The sequence below is a fragment of the Pavona decussata genome, unplaced genomic scaffold (assembly GCF_977016875.1).
Source record: "Pavona decussata unplaced genomic scaffold, jaPavDecu1.1 SCAFFOLD_93, whole genome shotgun sequence".
NCBI lineage: Eukaryota > Metazoa > Cnidaria > Anthozoa > Scleractinia > Agariciidae > Pavona > Pavona decussata.
The window spans coordinates 1,198,887-1,221,986 of NW_028145510.1; the positions used below are offsets into that span (position 1 = coordinate 1,198,887).

The following is a 23,100-nucleotide window of genomic DNA, read 5'->3' on the forward strand; positions in this document are numbered from 1 at the left end:
TGTAATCAAAACACAGGAGGAAAATACTAAGTTCCCGCAACATAAACACAAACCTCACAGTTACATAGCGGAGCGGAGCGATAACAAAATCAATTTAACGCATTGTAGAGCTTTTAAAGAAGCTACAATGCTAAAGAAAGGATCAAGAGAAAAATAACTGTGATGAGTAACACAACATCTTACCACAAAAGCAAATAGCCGGGCCCGGCAATGCAAAAGCTGCAAGATAATGATTATAACACGGTTCAAATCCTATCCTTACAAAGATAAAAAGAGAGGTTATGCTCCCGCAAAACACACTGAAATAAGTGTCTTGCGGCAGTATAGCCTCTCTTCTTATCTTTTTAAGGATAGGATTTGAACCAAATGTCACATACGGCATAAGAACGACAGTCGCTACACAAAAAACAGCAAGAGGTCAATTAGATAGTACACAAAACCCAGACATGACCTTTGAGATAAAAATACAAAACATGCGACATTTAAGCACGTGGCTTTGTTCACTTACTATCGCGCAAATCCTCCAAATCATAAATGCCATTTAATAAGAAGAAAATACAGCGCTAAAAGGAAATTTACAGGGAGCGCCGCTCATACAAGAGTCACGTCGTTATAGCAAAACCATAACTGAACATGGCTAAAACACGCGAGTGGGAGTCGCGCAGGCCTATCTCCTTTCCTTTTTACACTGGATATGTTTTTCTCCGTAAACAAATACCACAAACAAGCAGCTTGTTAACGCTTGCACTTTGCGATACCTTGTGTTGGTTTCGGAAATGGAAATACTTTCTTCCGTGGTTGTTCAACCTTTTTGAGGGATTTCGGCCACTTGTCAAGATACCTCACATCTGTATTGCATTCACCCCAACAGCAGTGTTTGGTGGTTACCATTTCGGTCCGTCTTGGACGCTAACTGCGCGATTTCACCAAGTTTTTCGCTTTTTGGTATTGCTACGGCATTACTCGCTCATACATTTTTCTTTATCACATCCCAATGTTTGTCTGAGTCTGTGCGGGGGGTCTCATGGGATCTCATGTGACAAAATCTATTTTTAGTAATAGTGCACAGCGCTATTGACATCGGCATTACCTTATATAAGGACAGTGATGGTATGACTGATGGATCTTATATTGCTACTTTTAAAATGATCTTATATCCACGGTAAGGTGCATGGAAGTGTACAAGAGATGTGTGTCTTTAGACCAGACTATTTAGACCCCTTTTTTAGAAAACCATCTCGTTCCTTTCAGCCCTTGTGATCCATCCACATTTGCACTACAAAACTCAGCCGAGCTATTACTTTACACAAAATTACCGCTTGAAATGTCTTCAGAGCACTCTGAGAAAGTTTGCAATTCATTGTGAGTTTAATGAGAAATCTAAAAATATCCCAAATTGTGAAAACGCTGTTTCACTGAACGCAGTATGGTTACTTGGACACTCCTGCTAATGGACATCTGCGTGAAAGCCGCGTCGGGCTCATTTATAATTCTTCGCAAGTACAAGGGACCCTGGCATAAGACCATATGTGTCAGCAAATCAGAGAACTTCCTTAGTCGTTTTCCTTTGTAACAGTAAACGGAGTTGTCACTCTTTTACCATTTTGTTGTTGGGTACAGGTAGCAATCATTTGGAGACTCTGCTTCAAATTATCCTTGTAGCGCTTGTACAGGATTAGCTTTCTTCCATCTGCACAATGCGGTTTTTCCGGCCAACGAATAAATAACTTTAGAACCGCTTTGTAGACGATAATTGTTGTGCTATGTCCAATATCATTGCAGTTAAACACTCTGATTAGTTTAAGACGACAAAAGGCAACACTTCACGTAAATTTAGGATTATCACAAACTCCTTTTTTTTTGCCCTCCCCCCCTCCCCCCCCCCCCCCCACACACACACACAATGCGCCCTGAGTAGGAGCCCCCTTGGTAGTCATTCAACAGGTTGCGTTCGCCGTTACCAACCAAGATGGCAACAGTCCGATCGAAACGTGCGACTCTCGAAAATCCCACGGGGAAACAGTGGACTGTGAACAGTCTAAATATCAAGTTATACTGGGAGCTAGTCTGAAAGTTAACTATCCACAAGTACTCTTGCTTTTGCGCTCTAATGCGGCCAGCTCATAATGAAGACAAACCTATTAGGACACCTTAATATGAAAAGCAGAGACAACAAGGTGTGACGGGAAAGACTAAGTTAAGATGTATCCAAAGTATCGTTTTTTAACAAAAAACTTACAATGGTCTATTGTTAAGAAACGATACTTTGATGCATCTTAACTTAGGAGGGTTTATAGAATATGGTCCTGGTGTGAACACGAATGTTTTATGTCACTTTCGAAGAAACTCAACCAGAATTACTTGTAGGCCAGAGAGACTGAAAAAATTCCAACAACTTAGCTCAAAATGGTTAATTTCGAGCTTTTTCAAAAACAAAAATGGCTGAACAGATCGTCAGAGCAGTTTGTAACTAGGGACAGAAAATGTTTTTTGAGAGGGGTGGGCAAAAAACCGCAAAATTCTTGCAAAGCTTCGATTTTTAGCGGAAGAAAAGTGCTCGGCGTAACTAGAGCAAATAGATATCTTGCAGACTAGTAGAAAATGTCATACCATTGCGCAAGCTTTAAGAGACGAGAATTGTCAAAAAAAAAAAAACCCTTGCCACTCCTTAAAAATAAAATGACCCGTCCCCCTTCCTCCTTAGGAGGCAAACATACAGATGACAGGAATCACTCAAGTCTCGGTTATGTGAAAAATTTGAATCAATTTTTTTATCACATTAATGTAAACTTAAACTCTGAAATAAAGACGTCAAGTTAAAATATACAGTGTAGGTATGTCGCACTTTCTAGAACTGCCATCTATTACACGAGCAAGTCAAAAAGCACAAAGCAAAACATAATAATCTATAAATTTTCATTAAAATTTAGATCAACAATGTACCCTAATACTGGTTCAGGTGGCAGAAAAACGTTTGTATTTTTTGGAGCTACAGTACAAGTTAGATCACGGAAACAAAAAAGATGCCGTCTAAGACGTCTAACTGCTGTCGAAACTTTTCGTTTTTGCTTTTAACAAGGTAGTTTTAAGGTCAAATAACCAAACGATAAACGCAAACACTGATGCCTCAGTGCTGAAAAAACTGATTACAATGTTATCAGATTATACTGACGAAAGAAATCATTAACAAATTCGATTTTTCCGGATAATCCTCAAATAAGACGCAGTTCGTTTCAGAAAATCTTATTAGCTTATTGATACCGACAGAATGTCATTTTCATACATCCTAGATTTCGCGAAAATCATGCAGAATTGTTAGAAAACATTTTTCATTGTCAAAAGATCTAGAGTAAATAATGCAATGCAAAATTTAAATGGCATTTAGAGTACATGTTGGTCGGAGAAGATTAAACAAACCCTAATGAATTGCTTTCTTTTCTCGAAATGTTAGATCGAATCATACGCCAACTGAAGTAAAACCCAACCAGGCGATTTTTCTTATGAGAGGCGCTCGTCGATTTAGTCTGTATTAAGGTTTAAGGTTTTAGCCCTTTAAATGTCGCCTTCGAAAGTGACTAAAGTGTGTGTTCTAAGAATTATAATAAAAGGCGCGATGGCCGGTCAAAGAAGATGTCTCATGTCGCATTCCCTTCCTTTGACGGAGGAAGAAAATAAATATACTTAGGAGCAAACACCTGCCACGCACTAAACAAATTTGCTGTATCAATAATTATTTCACAAATAAGCAAAGAGGAAATTTTTAATTTGGGCAAATGCTAAAACGCTGTTTGTGCTCTCTCCCATGCACATACTTTTCTTGATACCAATGGAACCCGCTTGGTGAGACGAGACGTAACTAAACGGATGTGTATGATAATCCAGCTCACTGCCCTCGTTAAGCTCTGATAACTTGATGGGACTGGGGGAATATTTATTTTTGTCTTAATAAGGGTGTTTAGCAAATATTTGACTGGATAAAGCAAACATTACCGGAGACATCCAGTCAACTTAAACTTGTAATTTAGCGCTTACAAGAATAGTCTAGCGAGACAAGAACATGGAAAAATGAATCGTTCCCATCTCGTCCTCGTTTGTTACCTCTTTCTGTTTCAAGCCAAACAAGCCAGAAGTGAATCATGTCGAGGAGAAAGATCACAGCAAGGATTCGCTCTCTTTTACAAGAACTACAGCTTCAGCTTCACAACTCATTATTCCGACTGTCTTGATTCATGTGTCGATGATACAAGTTGCATGAGCCTGAATTTCTGGCTGAACACGAATCTGTGTGATTTGAACTCTCACTCGAGAGAAACCTGTCCGGCCTGCTACATGGAAGCGCCTGCTCGCTACATGGGAATGGCCCGATATCCAGGTAAATAGCAAGGAAAAGCAAAGTTTTGGAATTTAAAATAATTAATTTAACAACAGTTACAGTTATAATGTTGAAATAACCTTTTGAGTAATACTGTATATGTCAACGATTTTCATGGCAAAAATAATAAATTCATTACTCTGACAGACACCAACACGATGTTTGCACCAAAGTCCTGCAGCGAATTGAAGAATCTCGATTCTACTGTAAAACAAGGCAATTACGCGATTGATCCAGATGGCGAGGGAGGACTGGAGCCATTTACAGTCTATTGCGACCTTACCCACAAAAATGGAGTTGGCGTGACAGTCATCAGTCACGACAGTGAAAACAGAGCTTTGGTGGATGGATATGAAGACGCAGGGAGTTACTCACGTGACATTCATTACACAGGAGCGAGTCTTTCCCAGCTGGCGAGTCTCACGACAGTCTCTTCACATTGTGAACAGTTTATCAAGTATGAGTGCATTTCATCAGTTTTGTTTACGAATGAAAAAAAGACTGCAAGCGGATGGTGGGTGTCACGTGATTCTACTAAGATGACGTATTGGGGCGGAGCATCACCTGGCAGTGGCAAGTGCGCATGCGGGATGAACAACACATGCGCACGTCTAAGTGCAGGTTCTATTAACGGTTGTAACTGTGATGCAAATGACGGTGTTTGGCGGGAAGACAGCGGTCTCCTTACTGACAAGGTGCATCTTCCAGTTAAACAGCTCAGGTTTGGGGATACTGGCAGTAGCTTCGAGCAAGGTTACCACACACTTGGAAAATTAAGATGCTATGGCACAGCATAAACGGCAACATTGATTGACTGCTTTGCTCAGCACTTTTAAGAAGTGCCCAATGTTCCATTTTGTTTATTGTTGATAAAGATAAGAACTACGTAGGAATTGTTTTTGAAGTTTGATCACAGTGGTTACGCTAGAGAGCTGTCTAGGTAGACAACAATGAAAATGATACAAAATTAAAAAAAAAAAAACACATAGAAAAATCATTTTAGACCATCCGCTCAAATTCAGTTGTCAATCGCTGGGCCCTACCTCAGCTAAAAACTATTAGCTGTGTTTGGAAGAACCACCACGAAAAAATAAAAATACTGACGGGATCCTGTAGTAAACTGGATCTAATCAGCAAAAACTGAATTGTAGAATTAAAGAAATAATCCAAAAAAAGAGGAAGGCTGATTTCACGGTCAGGGAAATGTATTTTTCCAATGGCTTTCGAAATGTTGGAAAAATATATTTCCTTGTCAGGGAAATCAACCTTGCTCTTGTTTGGATTAAAATGTCCTAGTTTTTTTGAAAAATATATAAGGCCCCTACGGTCGATTTTTGTCGAAAATTGTTAATTAATTTAGCCTCCCCCCTCCCCTCGAGAGGGAGGGGTTAACCCCGTGAATGGTGGTTCCCAGCCCCTATTTGAAAATCAGTACCTAAGAAATTTCGAGGATATATGTATAGCTATAGGAGTTAATCTTGTAGGCTTGGAATTTAATTGACTGCGCCGAATACGGAGTTTGGACTTCCCATAAACCACTACGATCATAAGGAGCGACTGGCGACGGGTCTGTGAATGGCGAGAAAAAGTTGCCAACACGTGACCACAAGAAAATGAAAGTAATTGTGAATGTATGCCGCGTTACATCGACGGTGAGACCGAAAGTTAGATCGCATCAATTAAAGTTGTTTCATCTAAGTTTATTTAATTTTTTTTTTTTTGCACGGCTCCTAGGAAGATCATTTGATGTAATGATAGGATTTAGTGTATAAATAACGATGATGACGACCGTTATAATGTTGACAACTTCGTTGTCTAAGCTGATCTCTTTTCGGCACTATTTTCTACGTACTGATCACGCATGATGGTTTTTAGATAATTCTAAAATAGTCTTGGAGGTGGAGTGATCCCTAATAGTAATCAATTAAAGTTATTTTAAGTGTTTAGTGGTGTTTCGTTCTCGCACTTTATTTTGAACATTTATGAAGAAATAGCTTTAATTCTCAATGACAGTGATAACTTTGATTTGTCAACGATGAAGGGAACCATTCTTCAATCGAAAGGAGAACAGTACAATTACAATATACTAAAACGAAATACGGCCAAGGAAAACGAAAACACTTAAAAGAACTCCGTAAGGCGAGAAGTGGATAAACAAGTTCTTAAAATCGCTCGTGGGATTAAAACATAACCAATGCGGACCAGAACTGTCCGTGGTCAGCGGGTTTACTTAAAAGAAGTTCTGGGGCCAGGTCTGGCCAGCAGTTAACAAAACTTCACAATTCGACAGCACTAAGAATTACAAACCCCCGAAGGTAAAATTTACTAACCCCGAAAGGTGAGAAAACTAATCTCTAAACGTAAGAAATCTAACTCCCCAAGGTAAGATTTACTAACCCCTGAAGGTAAGAAAACTAACCTCCAAACGAAAGAATTACTAACACCCAAACGTAAGAAATCTTACCCTCAAACTTAAGAATTACTAACCCCCAAACGTAAGAATTACTAACCCCCAAAGGAAGAAATCTAACCCCCAAACGTAAGAATTACTAACACGAAAACGTAAGAAGTCTAACCCCCAAACGTAAGAATTACTAACTCCCAAACGTAAGAAAACTAACAAACAAACGTAAGAATTACTAACAACCAAACGTAAGCAATCTAATCCACAAACGTAAGAAATACTAACCCTTCAACGTAAAAAATAACCCCCAAACGTAAGAAATCAAACCCTAAAACGTAAGAATACCTAACCCCAAACGTAAGAAATCTAACCCCAAAATGTAAGAATTACTAACCCCCAAACGTAAGAATTACTTACCCCCAAACGTAAAAAATCAAACCCCCAAACGTAAGAATTACTAACCCCCAAACGTAAGAAATCTAACCCCCTAACGAAAGAATTACTAACCCCCAAAAATTAGAAATCAAACGCCCAAACCTAAGAACTACTAACCCCCAAACATTAAAAATCAAAATTCCAAACGTAAGAGTTACCAACCTCGAAACGTAAGAAATCTAACCCCTAAACGTAAGAATTACTAACCCCCAAACGTACGAAATCTAACCCAGAGACGTAAGAAGTACTAACCCCCAAACGATAAAAATACTAACTCCCAAACGTAAGAAATCAAACCCACAAATGTAAGAATTACTAACCACCAAACGTAAGAATTGCAGTCACCCAAACGTAAGAGATCTAACCCCCCAAAAAAGAACAACTAACCCCAAAACGTAAGAAAACTAACGGTCAAAAGTAAGAACTACTAAACCCCAAACGTAAACAATCTAACCCCTAAACGTAAGAATTGGTAACCCCAAACGTAGGAAATCTAACCACCAAACGTAAGAATTAGTAAACCCAAAAAATTAAAAAATGTGACTTCTAAACGTAAGAATTACTTACCCCGAAACGAAATAAATCTAACCCCGAAAACGTAGGAAATACTAACCCCAAAACGTAGAAAATCTAATCCCCACTCGTAAGAATTACTAACCCCCAAATGTGAGAAATATAATCCCGAAACGTAAAAATTACTTACCCCCAAACGTAAGAATTACTAACCTTCGAACGTGAACAAACTAAACCCCAAACGTAAAAACTACTAACCCCCAAACGTAAACAATCTAGCCCCCAAACGTATAAATTACTAACCCCCAAACGTACAAAATCTAACCCTCAAACGTAAGAATTGCCAACCCCCAAACGTAAGAAATCTAACCCGCAAACGTAAGAATAACTAACCCCCAAACGTAAAAAATCTAACCCCAAACGTAAGAATTACAAACCCCCAAACAAAAGAAATCTAACACCCAAACGGAAGAATTACTAAACCCCCAAACGGAAGAAATCTAACTCCAAATGTAAGAACTACTAACCCCCAAAAGTAAAAAAACTAACCCCCAAACAAAAGAATTACAAACCACCAAACGTAAGAAAACTTACCCTCTAACCCCGAAAACGTAGGAAATACTAACCCCAAAACGTAGAAAATCTAATCCCCACTCGTAAGAATTACTAACCCCCAAATGTGAGAAATATAATCCCAAAACGTAAAAATTACTTACCCCCAAACGTAAGAATTACTAACCTTCGAACGTGAAGAAACTAAACCCCAAACGTAAAAACTACTAACCCCCAAACGTAAACAATCTAGCCCCCAAACGTATAAATTACTAACCCCCAAACGTACAAAATCTAACCCTCAAACGTAAGAATTGCCAACCCCCAAACGTAAGAAATCTAACCCGCAAACGTAAGAATTACTCTTCCCCAAACGCAAGAAAACTTCTCCCCAAACGTAAGAACTACTAACCCCCAAACGTAACAAATCTAACGCCTAAATGTAAAAATTACTAACCCCCCAAACGGAAGAAATCTAACTCCAAATGTAAGAACTACTAACCCCCAAAAGTAAAAAAACTAACCCCCAAACAAAAGAATTACAAACCACCAAACGTAAGAAAACTTACACTCTAAACGAAAGAATTACTAACCGTCAAACGTAAGAATTACCAATCCCCAAAACGTAAGAAAAAAACCCCCGAACGTAAGAATTACTAACCCCCAAACGTAAGAAATCTAACCCCAAAACATAAGAATTCCTAACCCTCAAAAAGTAAGAAATCTTACCCCCACACGTAAGAATTACTAACCCCCAAACGTAAGACGTCTAACCCACAAACGTAAGAATTTCTAACTCCCAAACGTAAGAAAACTAACCAACAAACGTAAGAATTACTAACAACCAAACGTAAGAAATCTAATCCACAAACGTAAGAATTACTAACCCCTAAACGTAAAAAAGTAACCCCCAAACGTAAGAATTCCAAACCCCCAAACGTAAAAATTCAAACCCCAAAAAGTAAGAATACTTTACCCCCAAACGTAAGAAATCTAACCCCAAAATGTAAGAATTACTAACCCCCAGACGTAAGAAATCAAACCCCAAAACGTAAGATTAACTAACCCCCAAACGTAAGAATTACTAACCCCCAAACGTAAGAAAGCTAACCCCCAAACGTAATAATTACTAACCCCCCAAAATTAGAGATCAAACCCCCAAACGTAAGAGTTACTAACCTCCAAACGTAAGAAATCTAACCCCCAAACGTAACAAATCAAACCCTCAAACCTAAGAATTACTAACCCCCAAACATTAGAAATCAAATCCCCGAACGTAACAGTTACTAACCTCCACACGTAAGAAATCTAACCCCCAAACGTAAGAATTACTAACCCCCAGAAGTAAGAAATCAAACCCCCAAACGTAAGAATCACTAACCACCAAATGTAAGAATTACTATCACCCAAACGTAACAAAGCTAACCCCCCAAAAAAGAACAACTAACCAGAAAACGTAAGAAAACTAACCCCTAAAAGTAAGAATTGGTAACCCCCAAACGTAAGAAATCAAACCCACAAATGTAAGAATTACTAACCACCAAACGTAAGAATTGCAGTCACCCAAACGTAAGAGATCTAACCCCCCAAAAAAGAACAACTAACCCCAAAACGTAAGAAAACTAACGGTCAAAAGTAAGAACTACTAAACCCCAAACGTAAACAATCTAACCCCTAAACGTAAGAATTGGTAACCCCAAACGTAGGAAATCTAACCACCAAACGTAAGAATTAGTAAACCCAAAAAATTAAAAAATGTGACTTCTAAACGTAAGAATTACTTACCCCGAAACGAAATAAATCTAACCCCGAAAACGTAGGAAATACTAACCCCAAAACGTAGAAAATCTAATCCCCACTCGTAAGAATTACTAACCCCCAAATGTGAGAAATATAATCCCGAAACGTAAAAATTACTTACCCCCAAACGTAAGAATTACTAACCTTCGAACGTGAACAAACTAAACCCCAAACGTAAAAACTACTAACCCCCAAACGTAAACAATCTAGCCCCCAAACGTATAAATTACTAACCCCCAAACGTACAAAATCTAACCCTCAAACGTAAGAATTGCCAACCCCCAAACGTAAGAAATCTAACCCGCAAACGTAAGAATAACTAACCCCCAAACGTAAAAAATCTAACCCCAAACGTAAGAATTACAAACCCCCAAACAAAAGAAATCTAACACCCAAACGGAAGAATTACTAAACCCCCAAACGGAAGAAATCTAACTCCAAATGTAAGAACTACTAACCCCCAAAAGTAAAAAAACTAACCCCCAAACAAAAGAATTACAAACCACCAAACGTAAGAAAACTTACCCTCTAACCCCGAAAACGTAGGAAATACTAACCCCAAAACGTAGAAAATCTAATCCCCACTCGTAAGAATTACTAACCCCCAAATGTGAGAAATATAATCCCAAAACGTAAAAATTACTTACCCCCAAACGTAAGAATTACTAACCTTCGAACGTGAAGAAACTAAACCCCAAACGTAAAAACTACTAACCCCCAAACGTAAACAATCTAGCCCCCAAACGTATAAATTACTAACCCCCAAACGTACAAAATCTAACCCTCAAACGTAAGAATTGCCAACCCCCAAACGTAAGAAATCTAACCCGCAAACGTAAGAATTACTCTTCCCCAAACGCAAGAAAACTTCTCCCCAAACGTAAGAACTACTAACCCCCAAACGTAACAAATCTAACGCCTAAATGTAAAAATTACTAACCCCCCAAACGGAAGAAATCTAACTCCAAATGTAAGAACTACTAACCCCCAAAAGTAAAAAAACTAACCCCCAAACAAAAGAATTACAAACCACCAAACGTAAGAAAACTTACACTCTAAACGAAAGAATTACTAACCGTCAAACGTAAGAATTACCAATCCCCAAAACGTAAGAAAAAAACCCCCGAACGTAAGAATTACTAACCCCCAAACGTAAGAAATCTAACCCCAAAACATAAGAATTCCTAACCCTCAAAAAGTAAGAAATCTTACCCCCACACGTAAGAATTACTAACCCCCAAACGTAAGACGTCTAACCCACAAACGTAAGAATTTCTAACTCCCAAACGTAAGAAAACTAACCAACAAACGTAAGAATTACTAACAACCAAACGTAAGAAATCTAATCCACAAACGTAAGAATTACTAACCCCTAAACGTAAAAAAGTAACCCCCAAACGTAAGAATTCCAAACCCCCAAACGTAAAAATTCAAACCCCAAAAAGTAAGAATACTTTACCCCCAAACGTAAGAAATCTAACCCCAAAATGTAAGAATTACTAACCCCCAGACGTAAGAAATCAAACCCCAAAACGTAAGATTAACTAACCCCCAAACGTAAGAATTACTAACCCCCAAACGTAAGAAAGCTAACCCCCAAACGTAATAATTACTAACCCCCCAAAATTAGAGATCAAACCCCCAAACGTAAGAGTTACTAACCTCCAAACGTAAGAAATCTAACCCCCAAACGTAACAAATCAAACCCTCAAACCTAAGAATTACTAACCCCCAAACATTAGAAATCAAATCCCCGAACGTAACAGTTACTAACCTCCACACGTAAGAAATCTAACCCCCAAACGTAAGAATTACTAACCCCCAGAAGTAAGAAATCAAACCCCCAAACGTAAGAATCACTAACCACCAAATGTAAGAATTACTATCACCCAAACGTAACAAAGCTAACCCCCCAAAAAAGAACAACTAACCAGAAAACGTAAGAAAACTAACCCCTAAAAGTAAGAATTGGTAACCCCCAAACGTATGAAATCTAACCCGCAAACGTAAGAATTACTAATTCCCAAACGTAAGAAATTTAACCCCGAAACGTAAGAATTACTAACTCCCAAACGTAAGAAAACTAACCAACAAACGTAAGAATTACTAACCCCTAAACGTAAAAAAGTAACCCCCAAACGTAAAAAATCAAACCCCAAAACGTAAGAATACCTAACCCTCAAACGTAAGAAATTTAACCAAAAATGAAAGAATTACTAACCCCCAAACGTAAGAAATACTAACCCAAGAACGTAAGAAATCAAACCCCAAAACGTAAGATTTACTAACCCCCAAACGTAAGAATTACTAACCCCCAAACGTAACAAAGCTAACCCCCAAACATAAGAATTACTAACCCCCAAAAATTAGAAATCAAACCCCAAACGTAAGGGTTACTGATCTCCAAACGTAAGAAATCTAACCCCCAAACGTAACAATTACTCTTCCCCAAACGCAAGAAAACTTATCCCCAAACGTAAGAACTACTAACCGCCAAACGTAACAAATCTAACCCCTAAATGTAAAAATTACTAAACCCCCAAACGGAAGAAATCTAACTCCAAATGTAAGAACTACTAACCCCCAAAAGTAAAAAAACTAACCCCCAAACAAAAGAACTACAAACCACCAAACGTAAGAAAACTTACCCTCCAAACGAAAGAATTACTAACCCCCAAACATAAGAATTACCAACCCCCAAAACGTAAGAAAAAAAAACCCCAAACGTAAGAATTACTAACCCCCAAACGTAAGAAATCTAACCCCAAAACATAAGAATTACTAACCCTCAAAAAGTAAGAAATCTTACCCCCACACGTAAGAATTACTAACCCCCAAACGTAAGAAGTCTAACCCACAAACGTAAGAATTTCTAACTCCCAAACGTAAGAAAACTAACCAACAAACCTAACAATTACTAACAACCAAACGTAAGAAATCTAATCCACAAACGTAAGAATTACTAACCCCTTAAAGTAAAAAAGTAACCCCCAAACGTAAAAATTCAAACCCCAAAAAGTAAGAATACCTAACCCCCAAACGTAAGAAATCTAACCCCAAAATGTAAGATCTACTAACCCTAGGACGTAAGAAATCAAACCCCAAAACGTAAGATTAACTAACCCCCAAACGTAAGAATTACTAAACCCCAAACGTAAGAAGGCTAACCCCCAAACGTAATAATTACTAACCCCCAAAAATTAGAAATCAAACCCCCAAACGTAAGAGTTACTAACCTCCAAACGTAAGAAATCTAACCCCCAAACGTAAGAATTACAAACCCCCAAACGTAACAAATCAAACCCTCAAACCTAAGAATTACTAACCCCCAAACATTAGAAATCAAACCTCCGAACGTAACAGTTACTAACCTCCACACGTAAGAAATCTAACCCCCAAACGTAAGAATTACTAACCCCCAGAAGTAAGAAATCAAACCCCCAAACGTAAGAATTACTAACCACCAAATGTAAGAATTACTATCACCCAAACGTAAGAAAGCTAACCCCCCAAAAAAGAACAACTAACCAGAAAACGTAAGAAAACTAACCCCTAAAAGTAAGAATTGGTAACCCCCAAACGTATGAAATTTAACCCGCAAACGTAAGAATTACTAATTCCCAAACGTAAGAAATCTAACCCCGAAACGTAAGAATTACTAACTCCCAAACGTAAGAGAACTAACCAACAAACGTAAGAATTACTAACCCCTAAACGTAAAAAAGTAACCCCCAAACGTACGAATTACAAACCCCCAAACGTAAAAAATCAAACCCCAAAACGTAAGAATACTTAACCCTCAAACGTAAGAAATTTAATCAAAAATGAAAGAATTACTTACCCCCAAACGTAAGAAATACTAACCCACAAAATTAAGAAATCAAACCCCAAAACGTAAGATTTACTAACCCCCAAACGTAAGAAAGCTAACCCCCAAACATAAGAATTACTAACCCCCAAAAATTAGAAATCAAACTCCAAACTTAAGAGTTACTAACCTCCAAACGTAAGAAATCAAACCCCCAAACGTAAGAATTACTAACCACTAAATGTAAGAATTAGTATCACCCCCCCCCCCCCCCCAAAAAAAAAAAAAAACTAATCAGAAAACGTAAGAAAACTAACCCCTAAAAGTAAGAATTGGTAACCCCCAAACAGTAGGAAATTTAACCCCCAAACGTAAGAATTAGGAACCCCCAAAAACTTAAGAATATAACTTCTAAACGTAAGAATTAGTAGCCCCGAAACGTAATAAATCTAACCTCCGAACGTAGGAATTAATAACCCAAAACGTAGGCAATATAACCCCCAATCGTAAGAAATACTAAACACAAAACGTAAGAAATCTAATCCCGAAACGTAAAAATTACTAACCCCCAACCGTAAGAGTTACTAACCTTCAAACGTAAAAGAAACTAACCACCAATCGTAAAAACTATTATCCCCCAAACGTAAGAAATCTAACCCCAAAACGTATAAATTACTAACCCCCAAACGTAAGAAATCGAATTCCTAAACGTAAAAATTACTAACCCCCAAACGTAGGAATTGCCAACCCCCGTATGAAATCTAACCCGCAAAGGTAAAAACTACTAACCCCCAAACGTAAGAAATCTAACCCCAAAACGTAAGAATTACTAATTCCCAAACGTAAGAAAACTAACCAACAAACGTAAGAATTACTAACAACCAAACGTAAGAAATCTAATCCACAAACGTAAGAATTACTAACCCCTAAACGTAAAAAAGTAACCCCCAAACGTAAGAATTCCAAACCCCCAAACGTAAAAATTCAAACCCCAAAAAGTAAGAATACTTTACCCCGAAACGTAAGAAATCTAACCCCAAAATGTAAGAATTACTAACCCCCAGACGTAAGAAATCAAACCCCAAAACGTAACATTAACTAACCCCCAAACGTAAGAATTACTAACCCCCAAACGTAAGAAAGCTAACCCCCAAACGTAATAATTACTAACCCCCAAAAATTAGAGATCAAACCCCCAAACGTAAGAGTTACTAACCTCCAAACGTAAGAAATCTAACCCCCAAACGTAACAAATCAAACCCTCAAACCTAAGAATTACTAACCCCCAAACATTAGAAATCAAATCCCCGAACGTAACAGTTACTAACCTCCACACGTAAGAAATCTAACCCCCAAACGTAAGAATTACTAACCCCCAGAAGTAAGAAATCAAACCCCCAAACGTAAGAATCACTAACCACCAAATGTAAGAATTACTATCACCCAAACGTAACAAAGCTAACCCCCCAAAAAAGAACAACTAACCAGAAAACGTAAGAAAACTAACCCCTAAAAGTAAGAATTGGTAACCCCCAAACGTATGAAATCTAACCCGCAAACGTAAGAATTACTAATTCCCAAACGTAAGAAATTTAACCCCGAAACGTAAGAATTACTAACTCCCAAACGTAAGAAAACTAACCAACAAACGTAAGAATTACTAACCCCTAAACGTAAAAAAGTAACCCCCAAACGTAAAAAATCAAACCCCAAAACGTAAGAATACCTAACCCCCAAACGTAAGAAATACTAACCCACAAACGTAAGAAATCAAACCCCAAAACGTAAGATTTACTAACCCCCAAACGTAAGAATTACTAACCCCCAAACGTAACAAAGCTAACCCCCAAACATAAGAATTACTAACCCCCAAAAATTAGAAATCAAACCCCAAACGTAAGGGTTACTGATCTCCAAACGTAAGAAATCTAACCCCCAAACGTAACAATTACTCTTCCCCAAACGCAAGAAAACTTATCCCCAAACGTAAGAACTACTAACCGCCAAACGTAACAAATCTAACCCCTAAATGTAAAAATTACTAAACCCCCAAACAGAAGAAATCTAACTCCAAATGTAAGAACTACTAACCCCCAAAAGTAAAAAAACTAACCCCCAAACGAAAGAATTACTAACCCCCAAACATAAGAATTACCAACCCCCAAAACGTAAGAAAAAAAAACCCCAAACGTAAGAATTACTAACCCCCAAACGTAAGAAATCTAACCCCAAAACATAAGAATTACTAACCCTCAAAAAGTAAGAAATCTTACCCCCACACGTAAGAATTACTAACCCCCAAACGTAAGAAGTCTAACCCACAAACGTAAGAATTTCTAACTCCCAAACGTAAGAAAACTAACCAACAAACCTAACAATTACTAACAACCAAACGTAAGAAATCTAATCCACAAACGTAAGAATTACTAACCCCTAAAAGTAAAAAAGTAACCCCCAAACGTAAAAATTCAAACCCCAAAAAGTAAGAATACCTAACCCCCAAACGTAAGAAATCTAACCCCAAAATGTAAGATCTACTAACCCTAGGACGTAAGAAATCAAACCCCAAAACGTAAGATTAACTAACCCCCAAACGTAAGAATTACTAAACCCCAAACGTAAGAAGGCTAACCCCCAAACGTAATAATTACTAACCCCCAAAAATTAGAAATCAAACCCCCAAACGTAAGAGTTACTAACCTCCAAACGTAAGAAATCTAACCCCCAAACGTAAGAATTACAAACCCCCAAACGTAACAAATCAAACCCTCAAACCTAAGAATTACTAACCCCCAAACATTAGAAATCAAACCTCCGAACGTAACAGTTACTAACCTCCACACGTAAGAAATCTAACCCCCAAACGCAAGAATTACTAACCCCCAGAAGTAAGAAATCAAACCCCCAAACGTAAGAATTACTAACCACCAAATGTAAGAATTACTATCACCCAAACGTAACAAAGCTAACCCCCCAAAAAAGAACAACTAACCAGAAAACGTAAGAAAACTAACCCTTAAAAGTAAGAATTGGTAACCCCCAAACGTATGAAATCTAACCCGCAAACGTAAGAATTACTAATTCCCAAACGTAAGAAATCTAACCCCGAAACGTAAGAATTACTAACTCCCAAACGTAAGAGAACTAACCAACAAACGTAAGAATTACTAACCCCTAAACGTAAAAAAGTAACCCCCAAACGTACGAATTACAAACCCCCAAACGTAAAAAATCAAACCCCAAAACGTAAGAATACTTAACCCTCAAACGTAAGAAATTTAATCAAAAATGAAAGAATTACTTACCCCCAAACGTAAGAAATACTAACCCACAAAATTAAGAAATCAAACCCCAAAACGTAAGATTTACTAACCCCCAAACGTAAGAAAGCTAACCCCCAAACATAAGAATTGCTAACCCCCAAAAATTAGAAATCAAACTCCAGACGTAAGAGTTACTAACCTCCAAACGTAAGAAATCAAACCCTCAAACCTAAGAATTACTAACCCCCAAACATTAGAAATCAAACCCCCAAAACGTAAGAGTTACTAACCTCCAAACGTAAGAAATCAAACCCTCAAACCTAAGAATTACTAACCCCCAAACATTAGAAATCAAACCCCCAAAACGTAAGAGTTACTAACCTCCAAACGTAAGAAATCAAACCCTCAAACCTAAGAATTACTAACCCCCAAACATTAGAAATCAAACCCCCAAAACGTAAGAGTTACTAACCTCCAAACGTAAGAAATCAAACCCTCAAACCTAAGAATTACTAACCCCCAAACATTAGAAATCAAACCCCCAAAACGTAAGAGTTACTAACCTCCAAACGTAAGAAATCAAACCCCCAAACGTAAGAATTACTAACCACTAAATGTAAGAATTAGTATCACCCCCCCCCCCCCCAAAAAAAAAAAAAACTAATCAGAAAACGTAAGAAAACTAACCCCTAAAAGTAAGAATTGGTAACCCCCAAACAGTAGGAAATTTAACCCCCAAACGTAAGAATTAGGAACCCCCAAAAACTTAAGAATATAACTTCTAAACGCAAGAATTAGTAGCCCCGAAACGTAATAAATCTAACCTCCAAACGTAGGAATTAATAACCCAAAACGTAGGCAATATAACCCCCAATCGTAAGAAATACTAAACACAAAACGTAAGAAATCTAATCCCGAAACGTAAAAATTACTAACCCCCAACCGTAAGAGTTACTAACCTTCAAACGTAAAAGAAACTAACCACCAATCGTAAAAACTATTATCCCCCAAACGTAAGAAATCTAACCCCAAAACGTATAAATTACTAACCCCCAAACGTAAGAAATCGAATTCCTAAACGTAAAAATTACTAACCCCCAAACGTAGGAATTGCCAACCCCCGTATGAAATCTAACCCGCAAAGGTAAAAACTACTAACCCCCAAACGTAAGAAATCTAACCCCAAAACGTAAGAATTACTAATTCCCAAACGTAAGAAAACTAACCAACAAACGTAAGAATTACTAACAACCAAACGTAAGAAATCTAATCCACAAACGTAAGAATTACTAACCCCTAAACGTAAAAAAGTAACCCCCAAACGTAAAAAATCAAACCCCAAAACGTAAGAATACCTAACCCTCACACGTAAGTAATCTAACCCCAAAATGAAAGAATTACTAACCCCCAAACGTAAGAAATCAAACCCCAAAACGTAAGATTTACTAACCCCCAAACGTAAGAAAGGTAACCCCCAAACATAAGCATAACTAACCCCCAAAACTTAGAAATCAAACCCCCAAAGGAATGAGTTACTAACCTCGAAACGTAAGAAATCTAACCCCAAAATGTAAGACTTACTAACCCCCAAACGTAAGAATTACTAACCCCCAAACGTAAGAAATCAAACAGTCAAACCTAAGAATTACTAACCCCCAAACGTAACAGTTACTAACCTCCAAAAGTAAGAAATCTAGCCCCCAAACGTAAGAAACACTAACCTCCAGACGTAAGAAATCTAGGCCCCAAACGTAAGAGTTACTAACCCCGAAAGGTACGAAATCTAACCCAGAGACGTAATAAGTACTAACCCCCCAAACGATAAAAATACTAACTCCCAAACGTAAGAAATCAAACCCCCAAATGAAGAATTACTATCACCCAAACGTAAGAAATGTAAACCCCCCCCCCCCCCCAAAAAAAAAACAACTAACCCCAAAACGCAAGAAAACTAACCCCTAAACGTAATGATTAGTAGCCCTCAAAAATTTAAGAAATATAACTTCTAAACGTAAGAAGTACTAACCCCAAAACGTAATAAATCTAACCCCAAAACGTAGGAATTACTCTTCCCCAAACGTAAGAAAACTAACCCCCAAACATAAGAACTACTAACCCCCAAACGTAAGAAATCTAACCCCTAAAATGTAAGAATTACTAACCCCCCAAACGTAAGAAATCTAACCCTAAACGTAAGAACTACTAACCACCCAACGTAAGAAAACTAACCCACAAATAAAAGAATTACAAACCACCAAACGTAAGAAAACTTACCCGCAAACGTAAGAATTACTAACCCCCAAACATAAGAATTACCAACCCCCAAGACGTAAGAAATCAAACCCCTAAACGTAAGAATTATTAACCCCCAAACGTACGAAATACTAACCCCTAAACGTAAGAAATCTAACCTCCAAACGTAAGAATTACTAACCCCAAACGTAAAAAATCTAATCCCAAAACGTAAGAATTACTAACATCCAAACGTAAGAAATCTAACCCCCAAACGTAAGTATTACTAACTCCCAAACATAAGAAAACTAACCCCCAAACGTAAGAACTACTAACCCCCAAATGTAAGAAATCTAACCTTCAAACGAAAGTTACTAACCCCCAAACGTAAGAAAACTAACCCCCAAACGTAAGACTTACTAACCCCAAACGTAAGAAATCTAACCCCCAAACATAAGATTTACTAACCCCCAAACGTAAGATTTACTAACACCTAAACGTAAGAAATCTAACCCTAAACGTAAAAAAAGTAACCCCCAAACGTAAGAAATCAAGCCCCGAAACGTAAGAATAACTAACTTCCAAACGTAAGAAATTTAACCCCAAAATGAAGAATTCCTAACCCCCAAACGTAAGAATTACTTACCCCGAAAAGTAAAAAATCTAACCCCCAAACTTAAAAATTACTAACCCCCAAACGCAAGGGATACTAACCCCAAGCATATCAATTACTAACCCTTAGACGTAAGAATTACTAACCCCACAACGTAAGAAAACTAACCCCCAAACGTAAAAATTACTAACCGCTAAACGTAAGAACTCTAACCCCCAAAATTTAAAAATAATTAACTAACTCTCAAACGTAAAAAAATCTAACCCGAAACGTAAGAATTACTAACCCACAAACGTAAGAAATCGAACCCCTAAACGTTAGAATTACTAACCCCCAAAAGTAAGAAATCTAACCTCCAAACATAAGAATTACTAACCCCAAAACGTAAAAAAAAGTAACCCCCAAAAATAAGAAACCTAACACACAAACGTAAGAGTTACTAACCCTCAAACGTAAGAATTACTAACCCTCAAACATAAGAAATCTAACCCCCAAACGTAAGAATTACTAACCCCTAAATGTAAAAAAATTAACCCCTAAACGTAAGATTACTAGCCCCAACACCTAAGAAATCTAACCCCCAAACGTAAGAATTACTAACACCCAAACGTAAGAAAACTAACCCTAAAACATAATAATTAATAACCTACAAACGCAAGAAAACTAACCCCCAAACGTAAGAATAACTAACGCCCAAACGTCAGAAATTTAACCCCTAAACGTAAGAATTTCTAATCCCGAAACGTAAGAAATCTAACCAACAAACGTAAGAATTACTAACCCTCAAACGTAAGAAATCTAACTCTTAAACGTAAGAATTACTAACCCGTAAACGTAAAAAAACTAACCCTTTAATGTATCAATTACTAACCGCAAAACGTAAGAACTGTAACCCCAAAACGTAAGAATTACTAACCCCCAAATGTAAGAAATATCACCCCCAAACGTAAGAGATCTAACCCTTAAACGTAAGAATTAGAAACTCCCAAACGTAAAAAAATCTAACTTCCAAACGTAAGAGTTACTAACGTCTAAACGTAGGAAAACTAACCCCCAAACGTAAGAACTACTAACCCCCAAACATAAGAAAACTAACCCCCAAACGTAAGAAAACTAATCCCCAAACGTAAGAATTACTAACCCCAAACGTAAAAAAAATGTAAATCCTAAATGTAAGAATTACATCCACCCAAACGTACAAAATCTAACCTCCAAAGTAAGAATGACTAACCCTGAAAGATAATAATTACTAACTTAAAAACGTAAGAAAACTAACCCTTAAACGTAAGAATTACTAACGCCCGAACGTAAGAAATTTAACCCCTAAACGTAAGAATTTCTAACCCCCACACGTAAGAAATCTAACCTCCAAACGTAAGAATTACTAACCGCCAAACGTAAGAATTACTAACCTCCAAAACGTAAGAAAACTAACCCTGAAACAAAATAATTACTAACCTACACACGTAAGAAAACTTACCCCCAAACGTAAGAATTACAAACGCGGAAACGTAAGAAATTTAACTCCTAAACGTGAGAATTACTAACCCCAAACCAAAGAAATCTAACCTCCAAACGTAACAATTACTAAGCTCTAATTGTAAGAAATCTAAACCTAAAACGTTAGAACTACTAACCCCCAGACGTAAGAAATTTAACCCCTAAACGTAAGAATTACTAACCCCCAAACGTAAGAATTGCTAACCCTAAAATGTAAAAAATGTAACTCCCAAACGTAAGAAATACTAACCCCCAAACGTAAGAAAACTAACCCTCAAACGTAAGATATCTAACCACTAAACGTAAGAATTACTAGCCCGTAAACGTAAAATAAACTAAACCCTAAACGTAAGAATTACTAACCCCCAAACGTAAGGACTCTAATCCCCAAACTAAGAATTTCTAACCCCTAATAGTAAGAAATCTAACCCCAAAACGTAAGAATTACTAACCCCCAAACATAACAAATACTAACCCCCAAACGTAAGAAATTTAACCCCAAAACGTAAGAATTAATAACCCCATAAAGGAAGAAATCTAACCGCAAAACGTAAAAATTATTAACCCCTAAACGTAAGAAATCTATCTCCAAAATGCAAGAATTACTAACCCCTAAACGTGAGAATTACTAACCACCAAACGTAAGAAATCGAACCCTTAGATGGAACAATTACAAACCGAGAAACAAAAGAATTACTAACCCCCAAACGTAAGAATTACTAACCCCCAAATGTAAGAAAACTTATACCCAAACTTAAAATTTATTAACCCCTAAACCTAAGAATTACTAACCCCAAAACGTAAAAAATCTAACCCCAAAACGTAAGAATTGGTAACCCCGAAACATAAGAAATGTAATGCCAAAACGTAAGAATTACTAACCCCCAAATGTAAGAAAACTAATACCCAAACGTAAAAATTATTAACCCCTAAACTCAACAATTACTAACCCCAAAACGTAAGAAATCTAAACCCGAAACGTAAAAATTACTAACCATTAAACGTAAGAAATCTATCCCCAAAACGTGAGAATTACTAACCGCCAAACATAAGAAGTCTAACCCTCAGATGGAAGAATTACTAACCGACAAACAAAACAATTACTAACCCCAAAACGTAAGAACTACTAACCCCCAAATGAAAGAAAACTAATACCTAAACGTAAAAATTATTAACCCCTAAACGTAAGAATTACTAACCCCCAAACATAAGAAATGTAACGCCAAAACATAAGAATTACTAACCCCCAAATGTAAGAAAACTAATACCCAAACGTAAAACTTATTAAGAGCAATTCTCCAGGAAAGTGAAGCAAAGTTGGAAATGAAAATTTTTAACCCCCCTTCATTTTTTGTGTGGAGGCAGGTTACTTGGAGGGATTAACAAAAACAACCATATCTGGATCGGCAGGTGTGTCGTTGCCATGGTAACGGCACTTGATCACGTCGGCCTGAGGTCTATGTTTTGACCAAAAAATTCACTCTCAAATAGTAAAAATAAACGAGTCTGGTTCTCGAGTGCATGGGAACCAATTCAAATGAAATTCATACAGATGGTAGAGGCACCCTTCCAGTTTATAAAATTTGCCGTTAAAGTATTTTGGGTTTT

At 37.4% G+C, this 23,100-nt stretch overlaps 3 protein-coding genes across 3 annotated transcripts in view; all 3 read left to right on the forward strand.

Annotated features, from left to right (window-relative positions):
• Nucleotides 1–23,100, forward strand: part of LOC146473492 (contactin-associated protein-like 2) — a 129,443-nt gene that overhangs the window by 69,508 nt on the left and 36,835 nt on the right. The gene's annotated exons all lie outside the window — the stretch shown is intronic.
• The window catches only part of LOC146473494 (contactin-associated protein 1-like), a 131,524-nt gene that overhangs the window by 56,332 nt on the left and 52,092 nt on the right, over nucleotides 1–23,100 (forward strand). The window lies entirely within an intron of this gene.
• Nucleotides 4,237–6,035, forward strand: LOC146473498 (neurexin-4-like). The gene is made up of 2 exons (XM_085118379.1): nucleotides 4,237–4,372; nucleotides 4,520–6,035. Exons 1-2 carry the CDS (start codon nucleotides 4,252–4,254, stop codon nucleotides 5,167–5,169), a joined length of 771 nt encoding a protein of 256 aa, XP_084974505.1. The 5' UTR covers nucleotides 4,237–4,251; the 3' UTR covers nucleotides 5,170–6,035.

What these genes read in the sequence shown, in the direction of transcription:
- LOC146473498 (XM_085118379.1), top strand. Translation starts at nt 4,252, where the DNA reads ATGAGCCTGAATTTCTGGCTGAACACGAATCTGTGTGATTTGAACTCT. An exon ending in GGGAATGGCCCGATATCCAG is followed by an intron (nt 4,373 to 4,519) that starts GTAAATAGCAAG and finishes TTACTCTGACAG; the next exon opens with ACACCAACACGATGTTTGCA.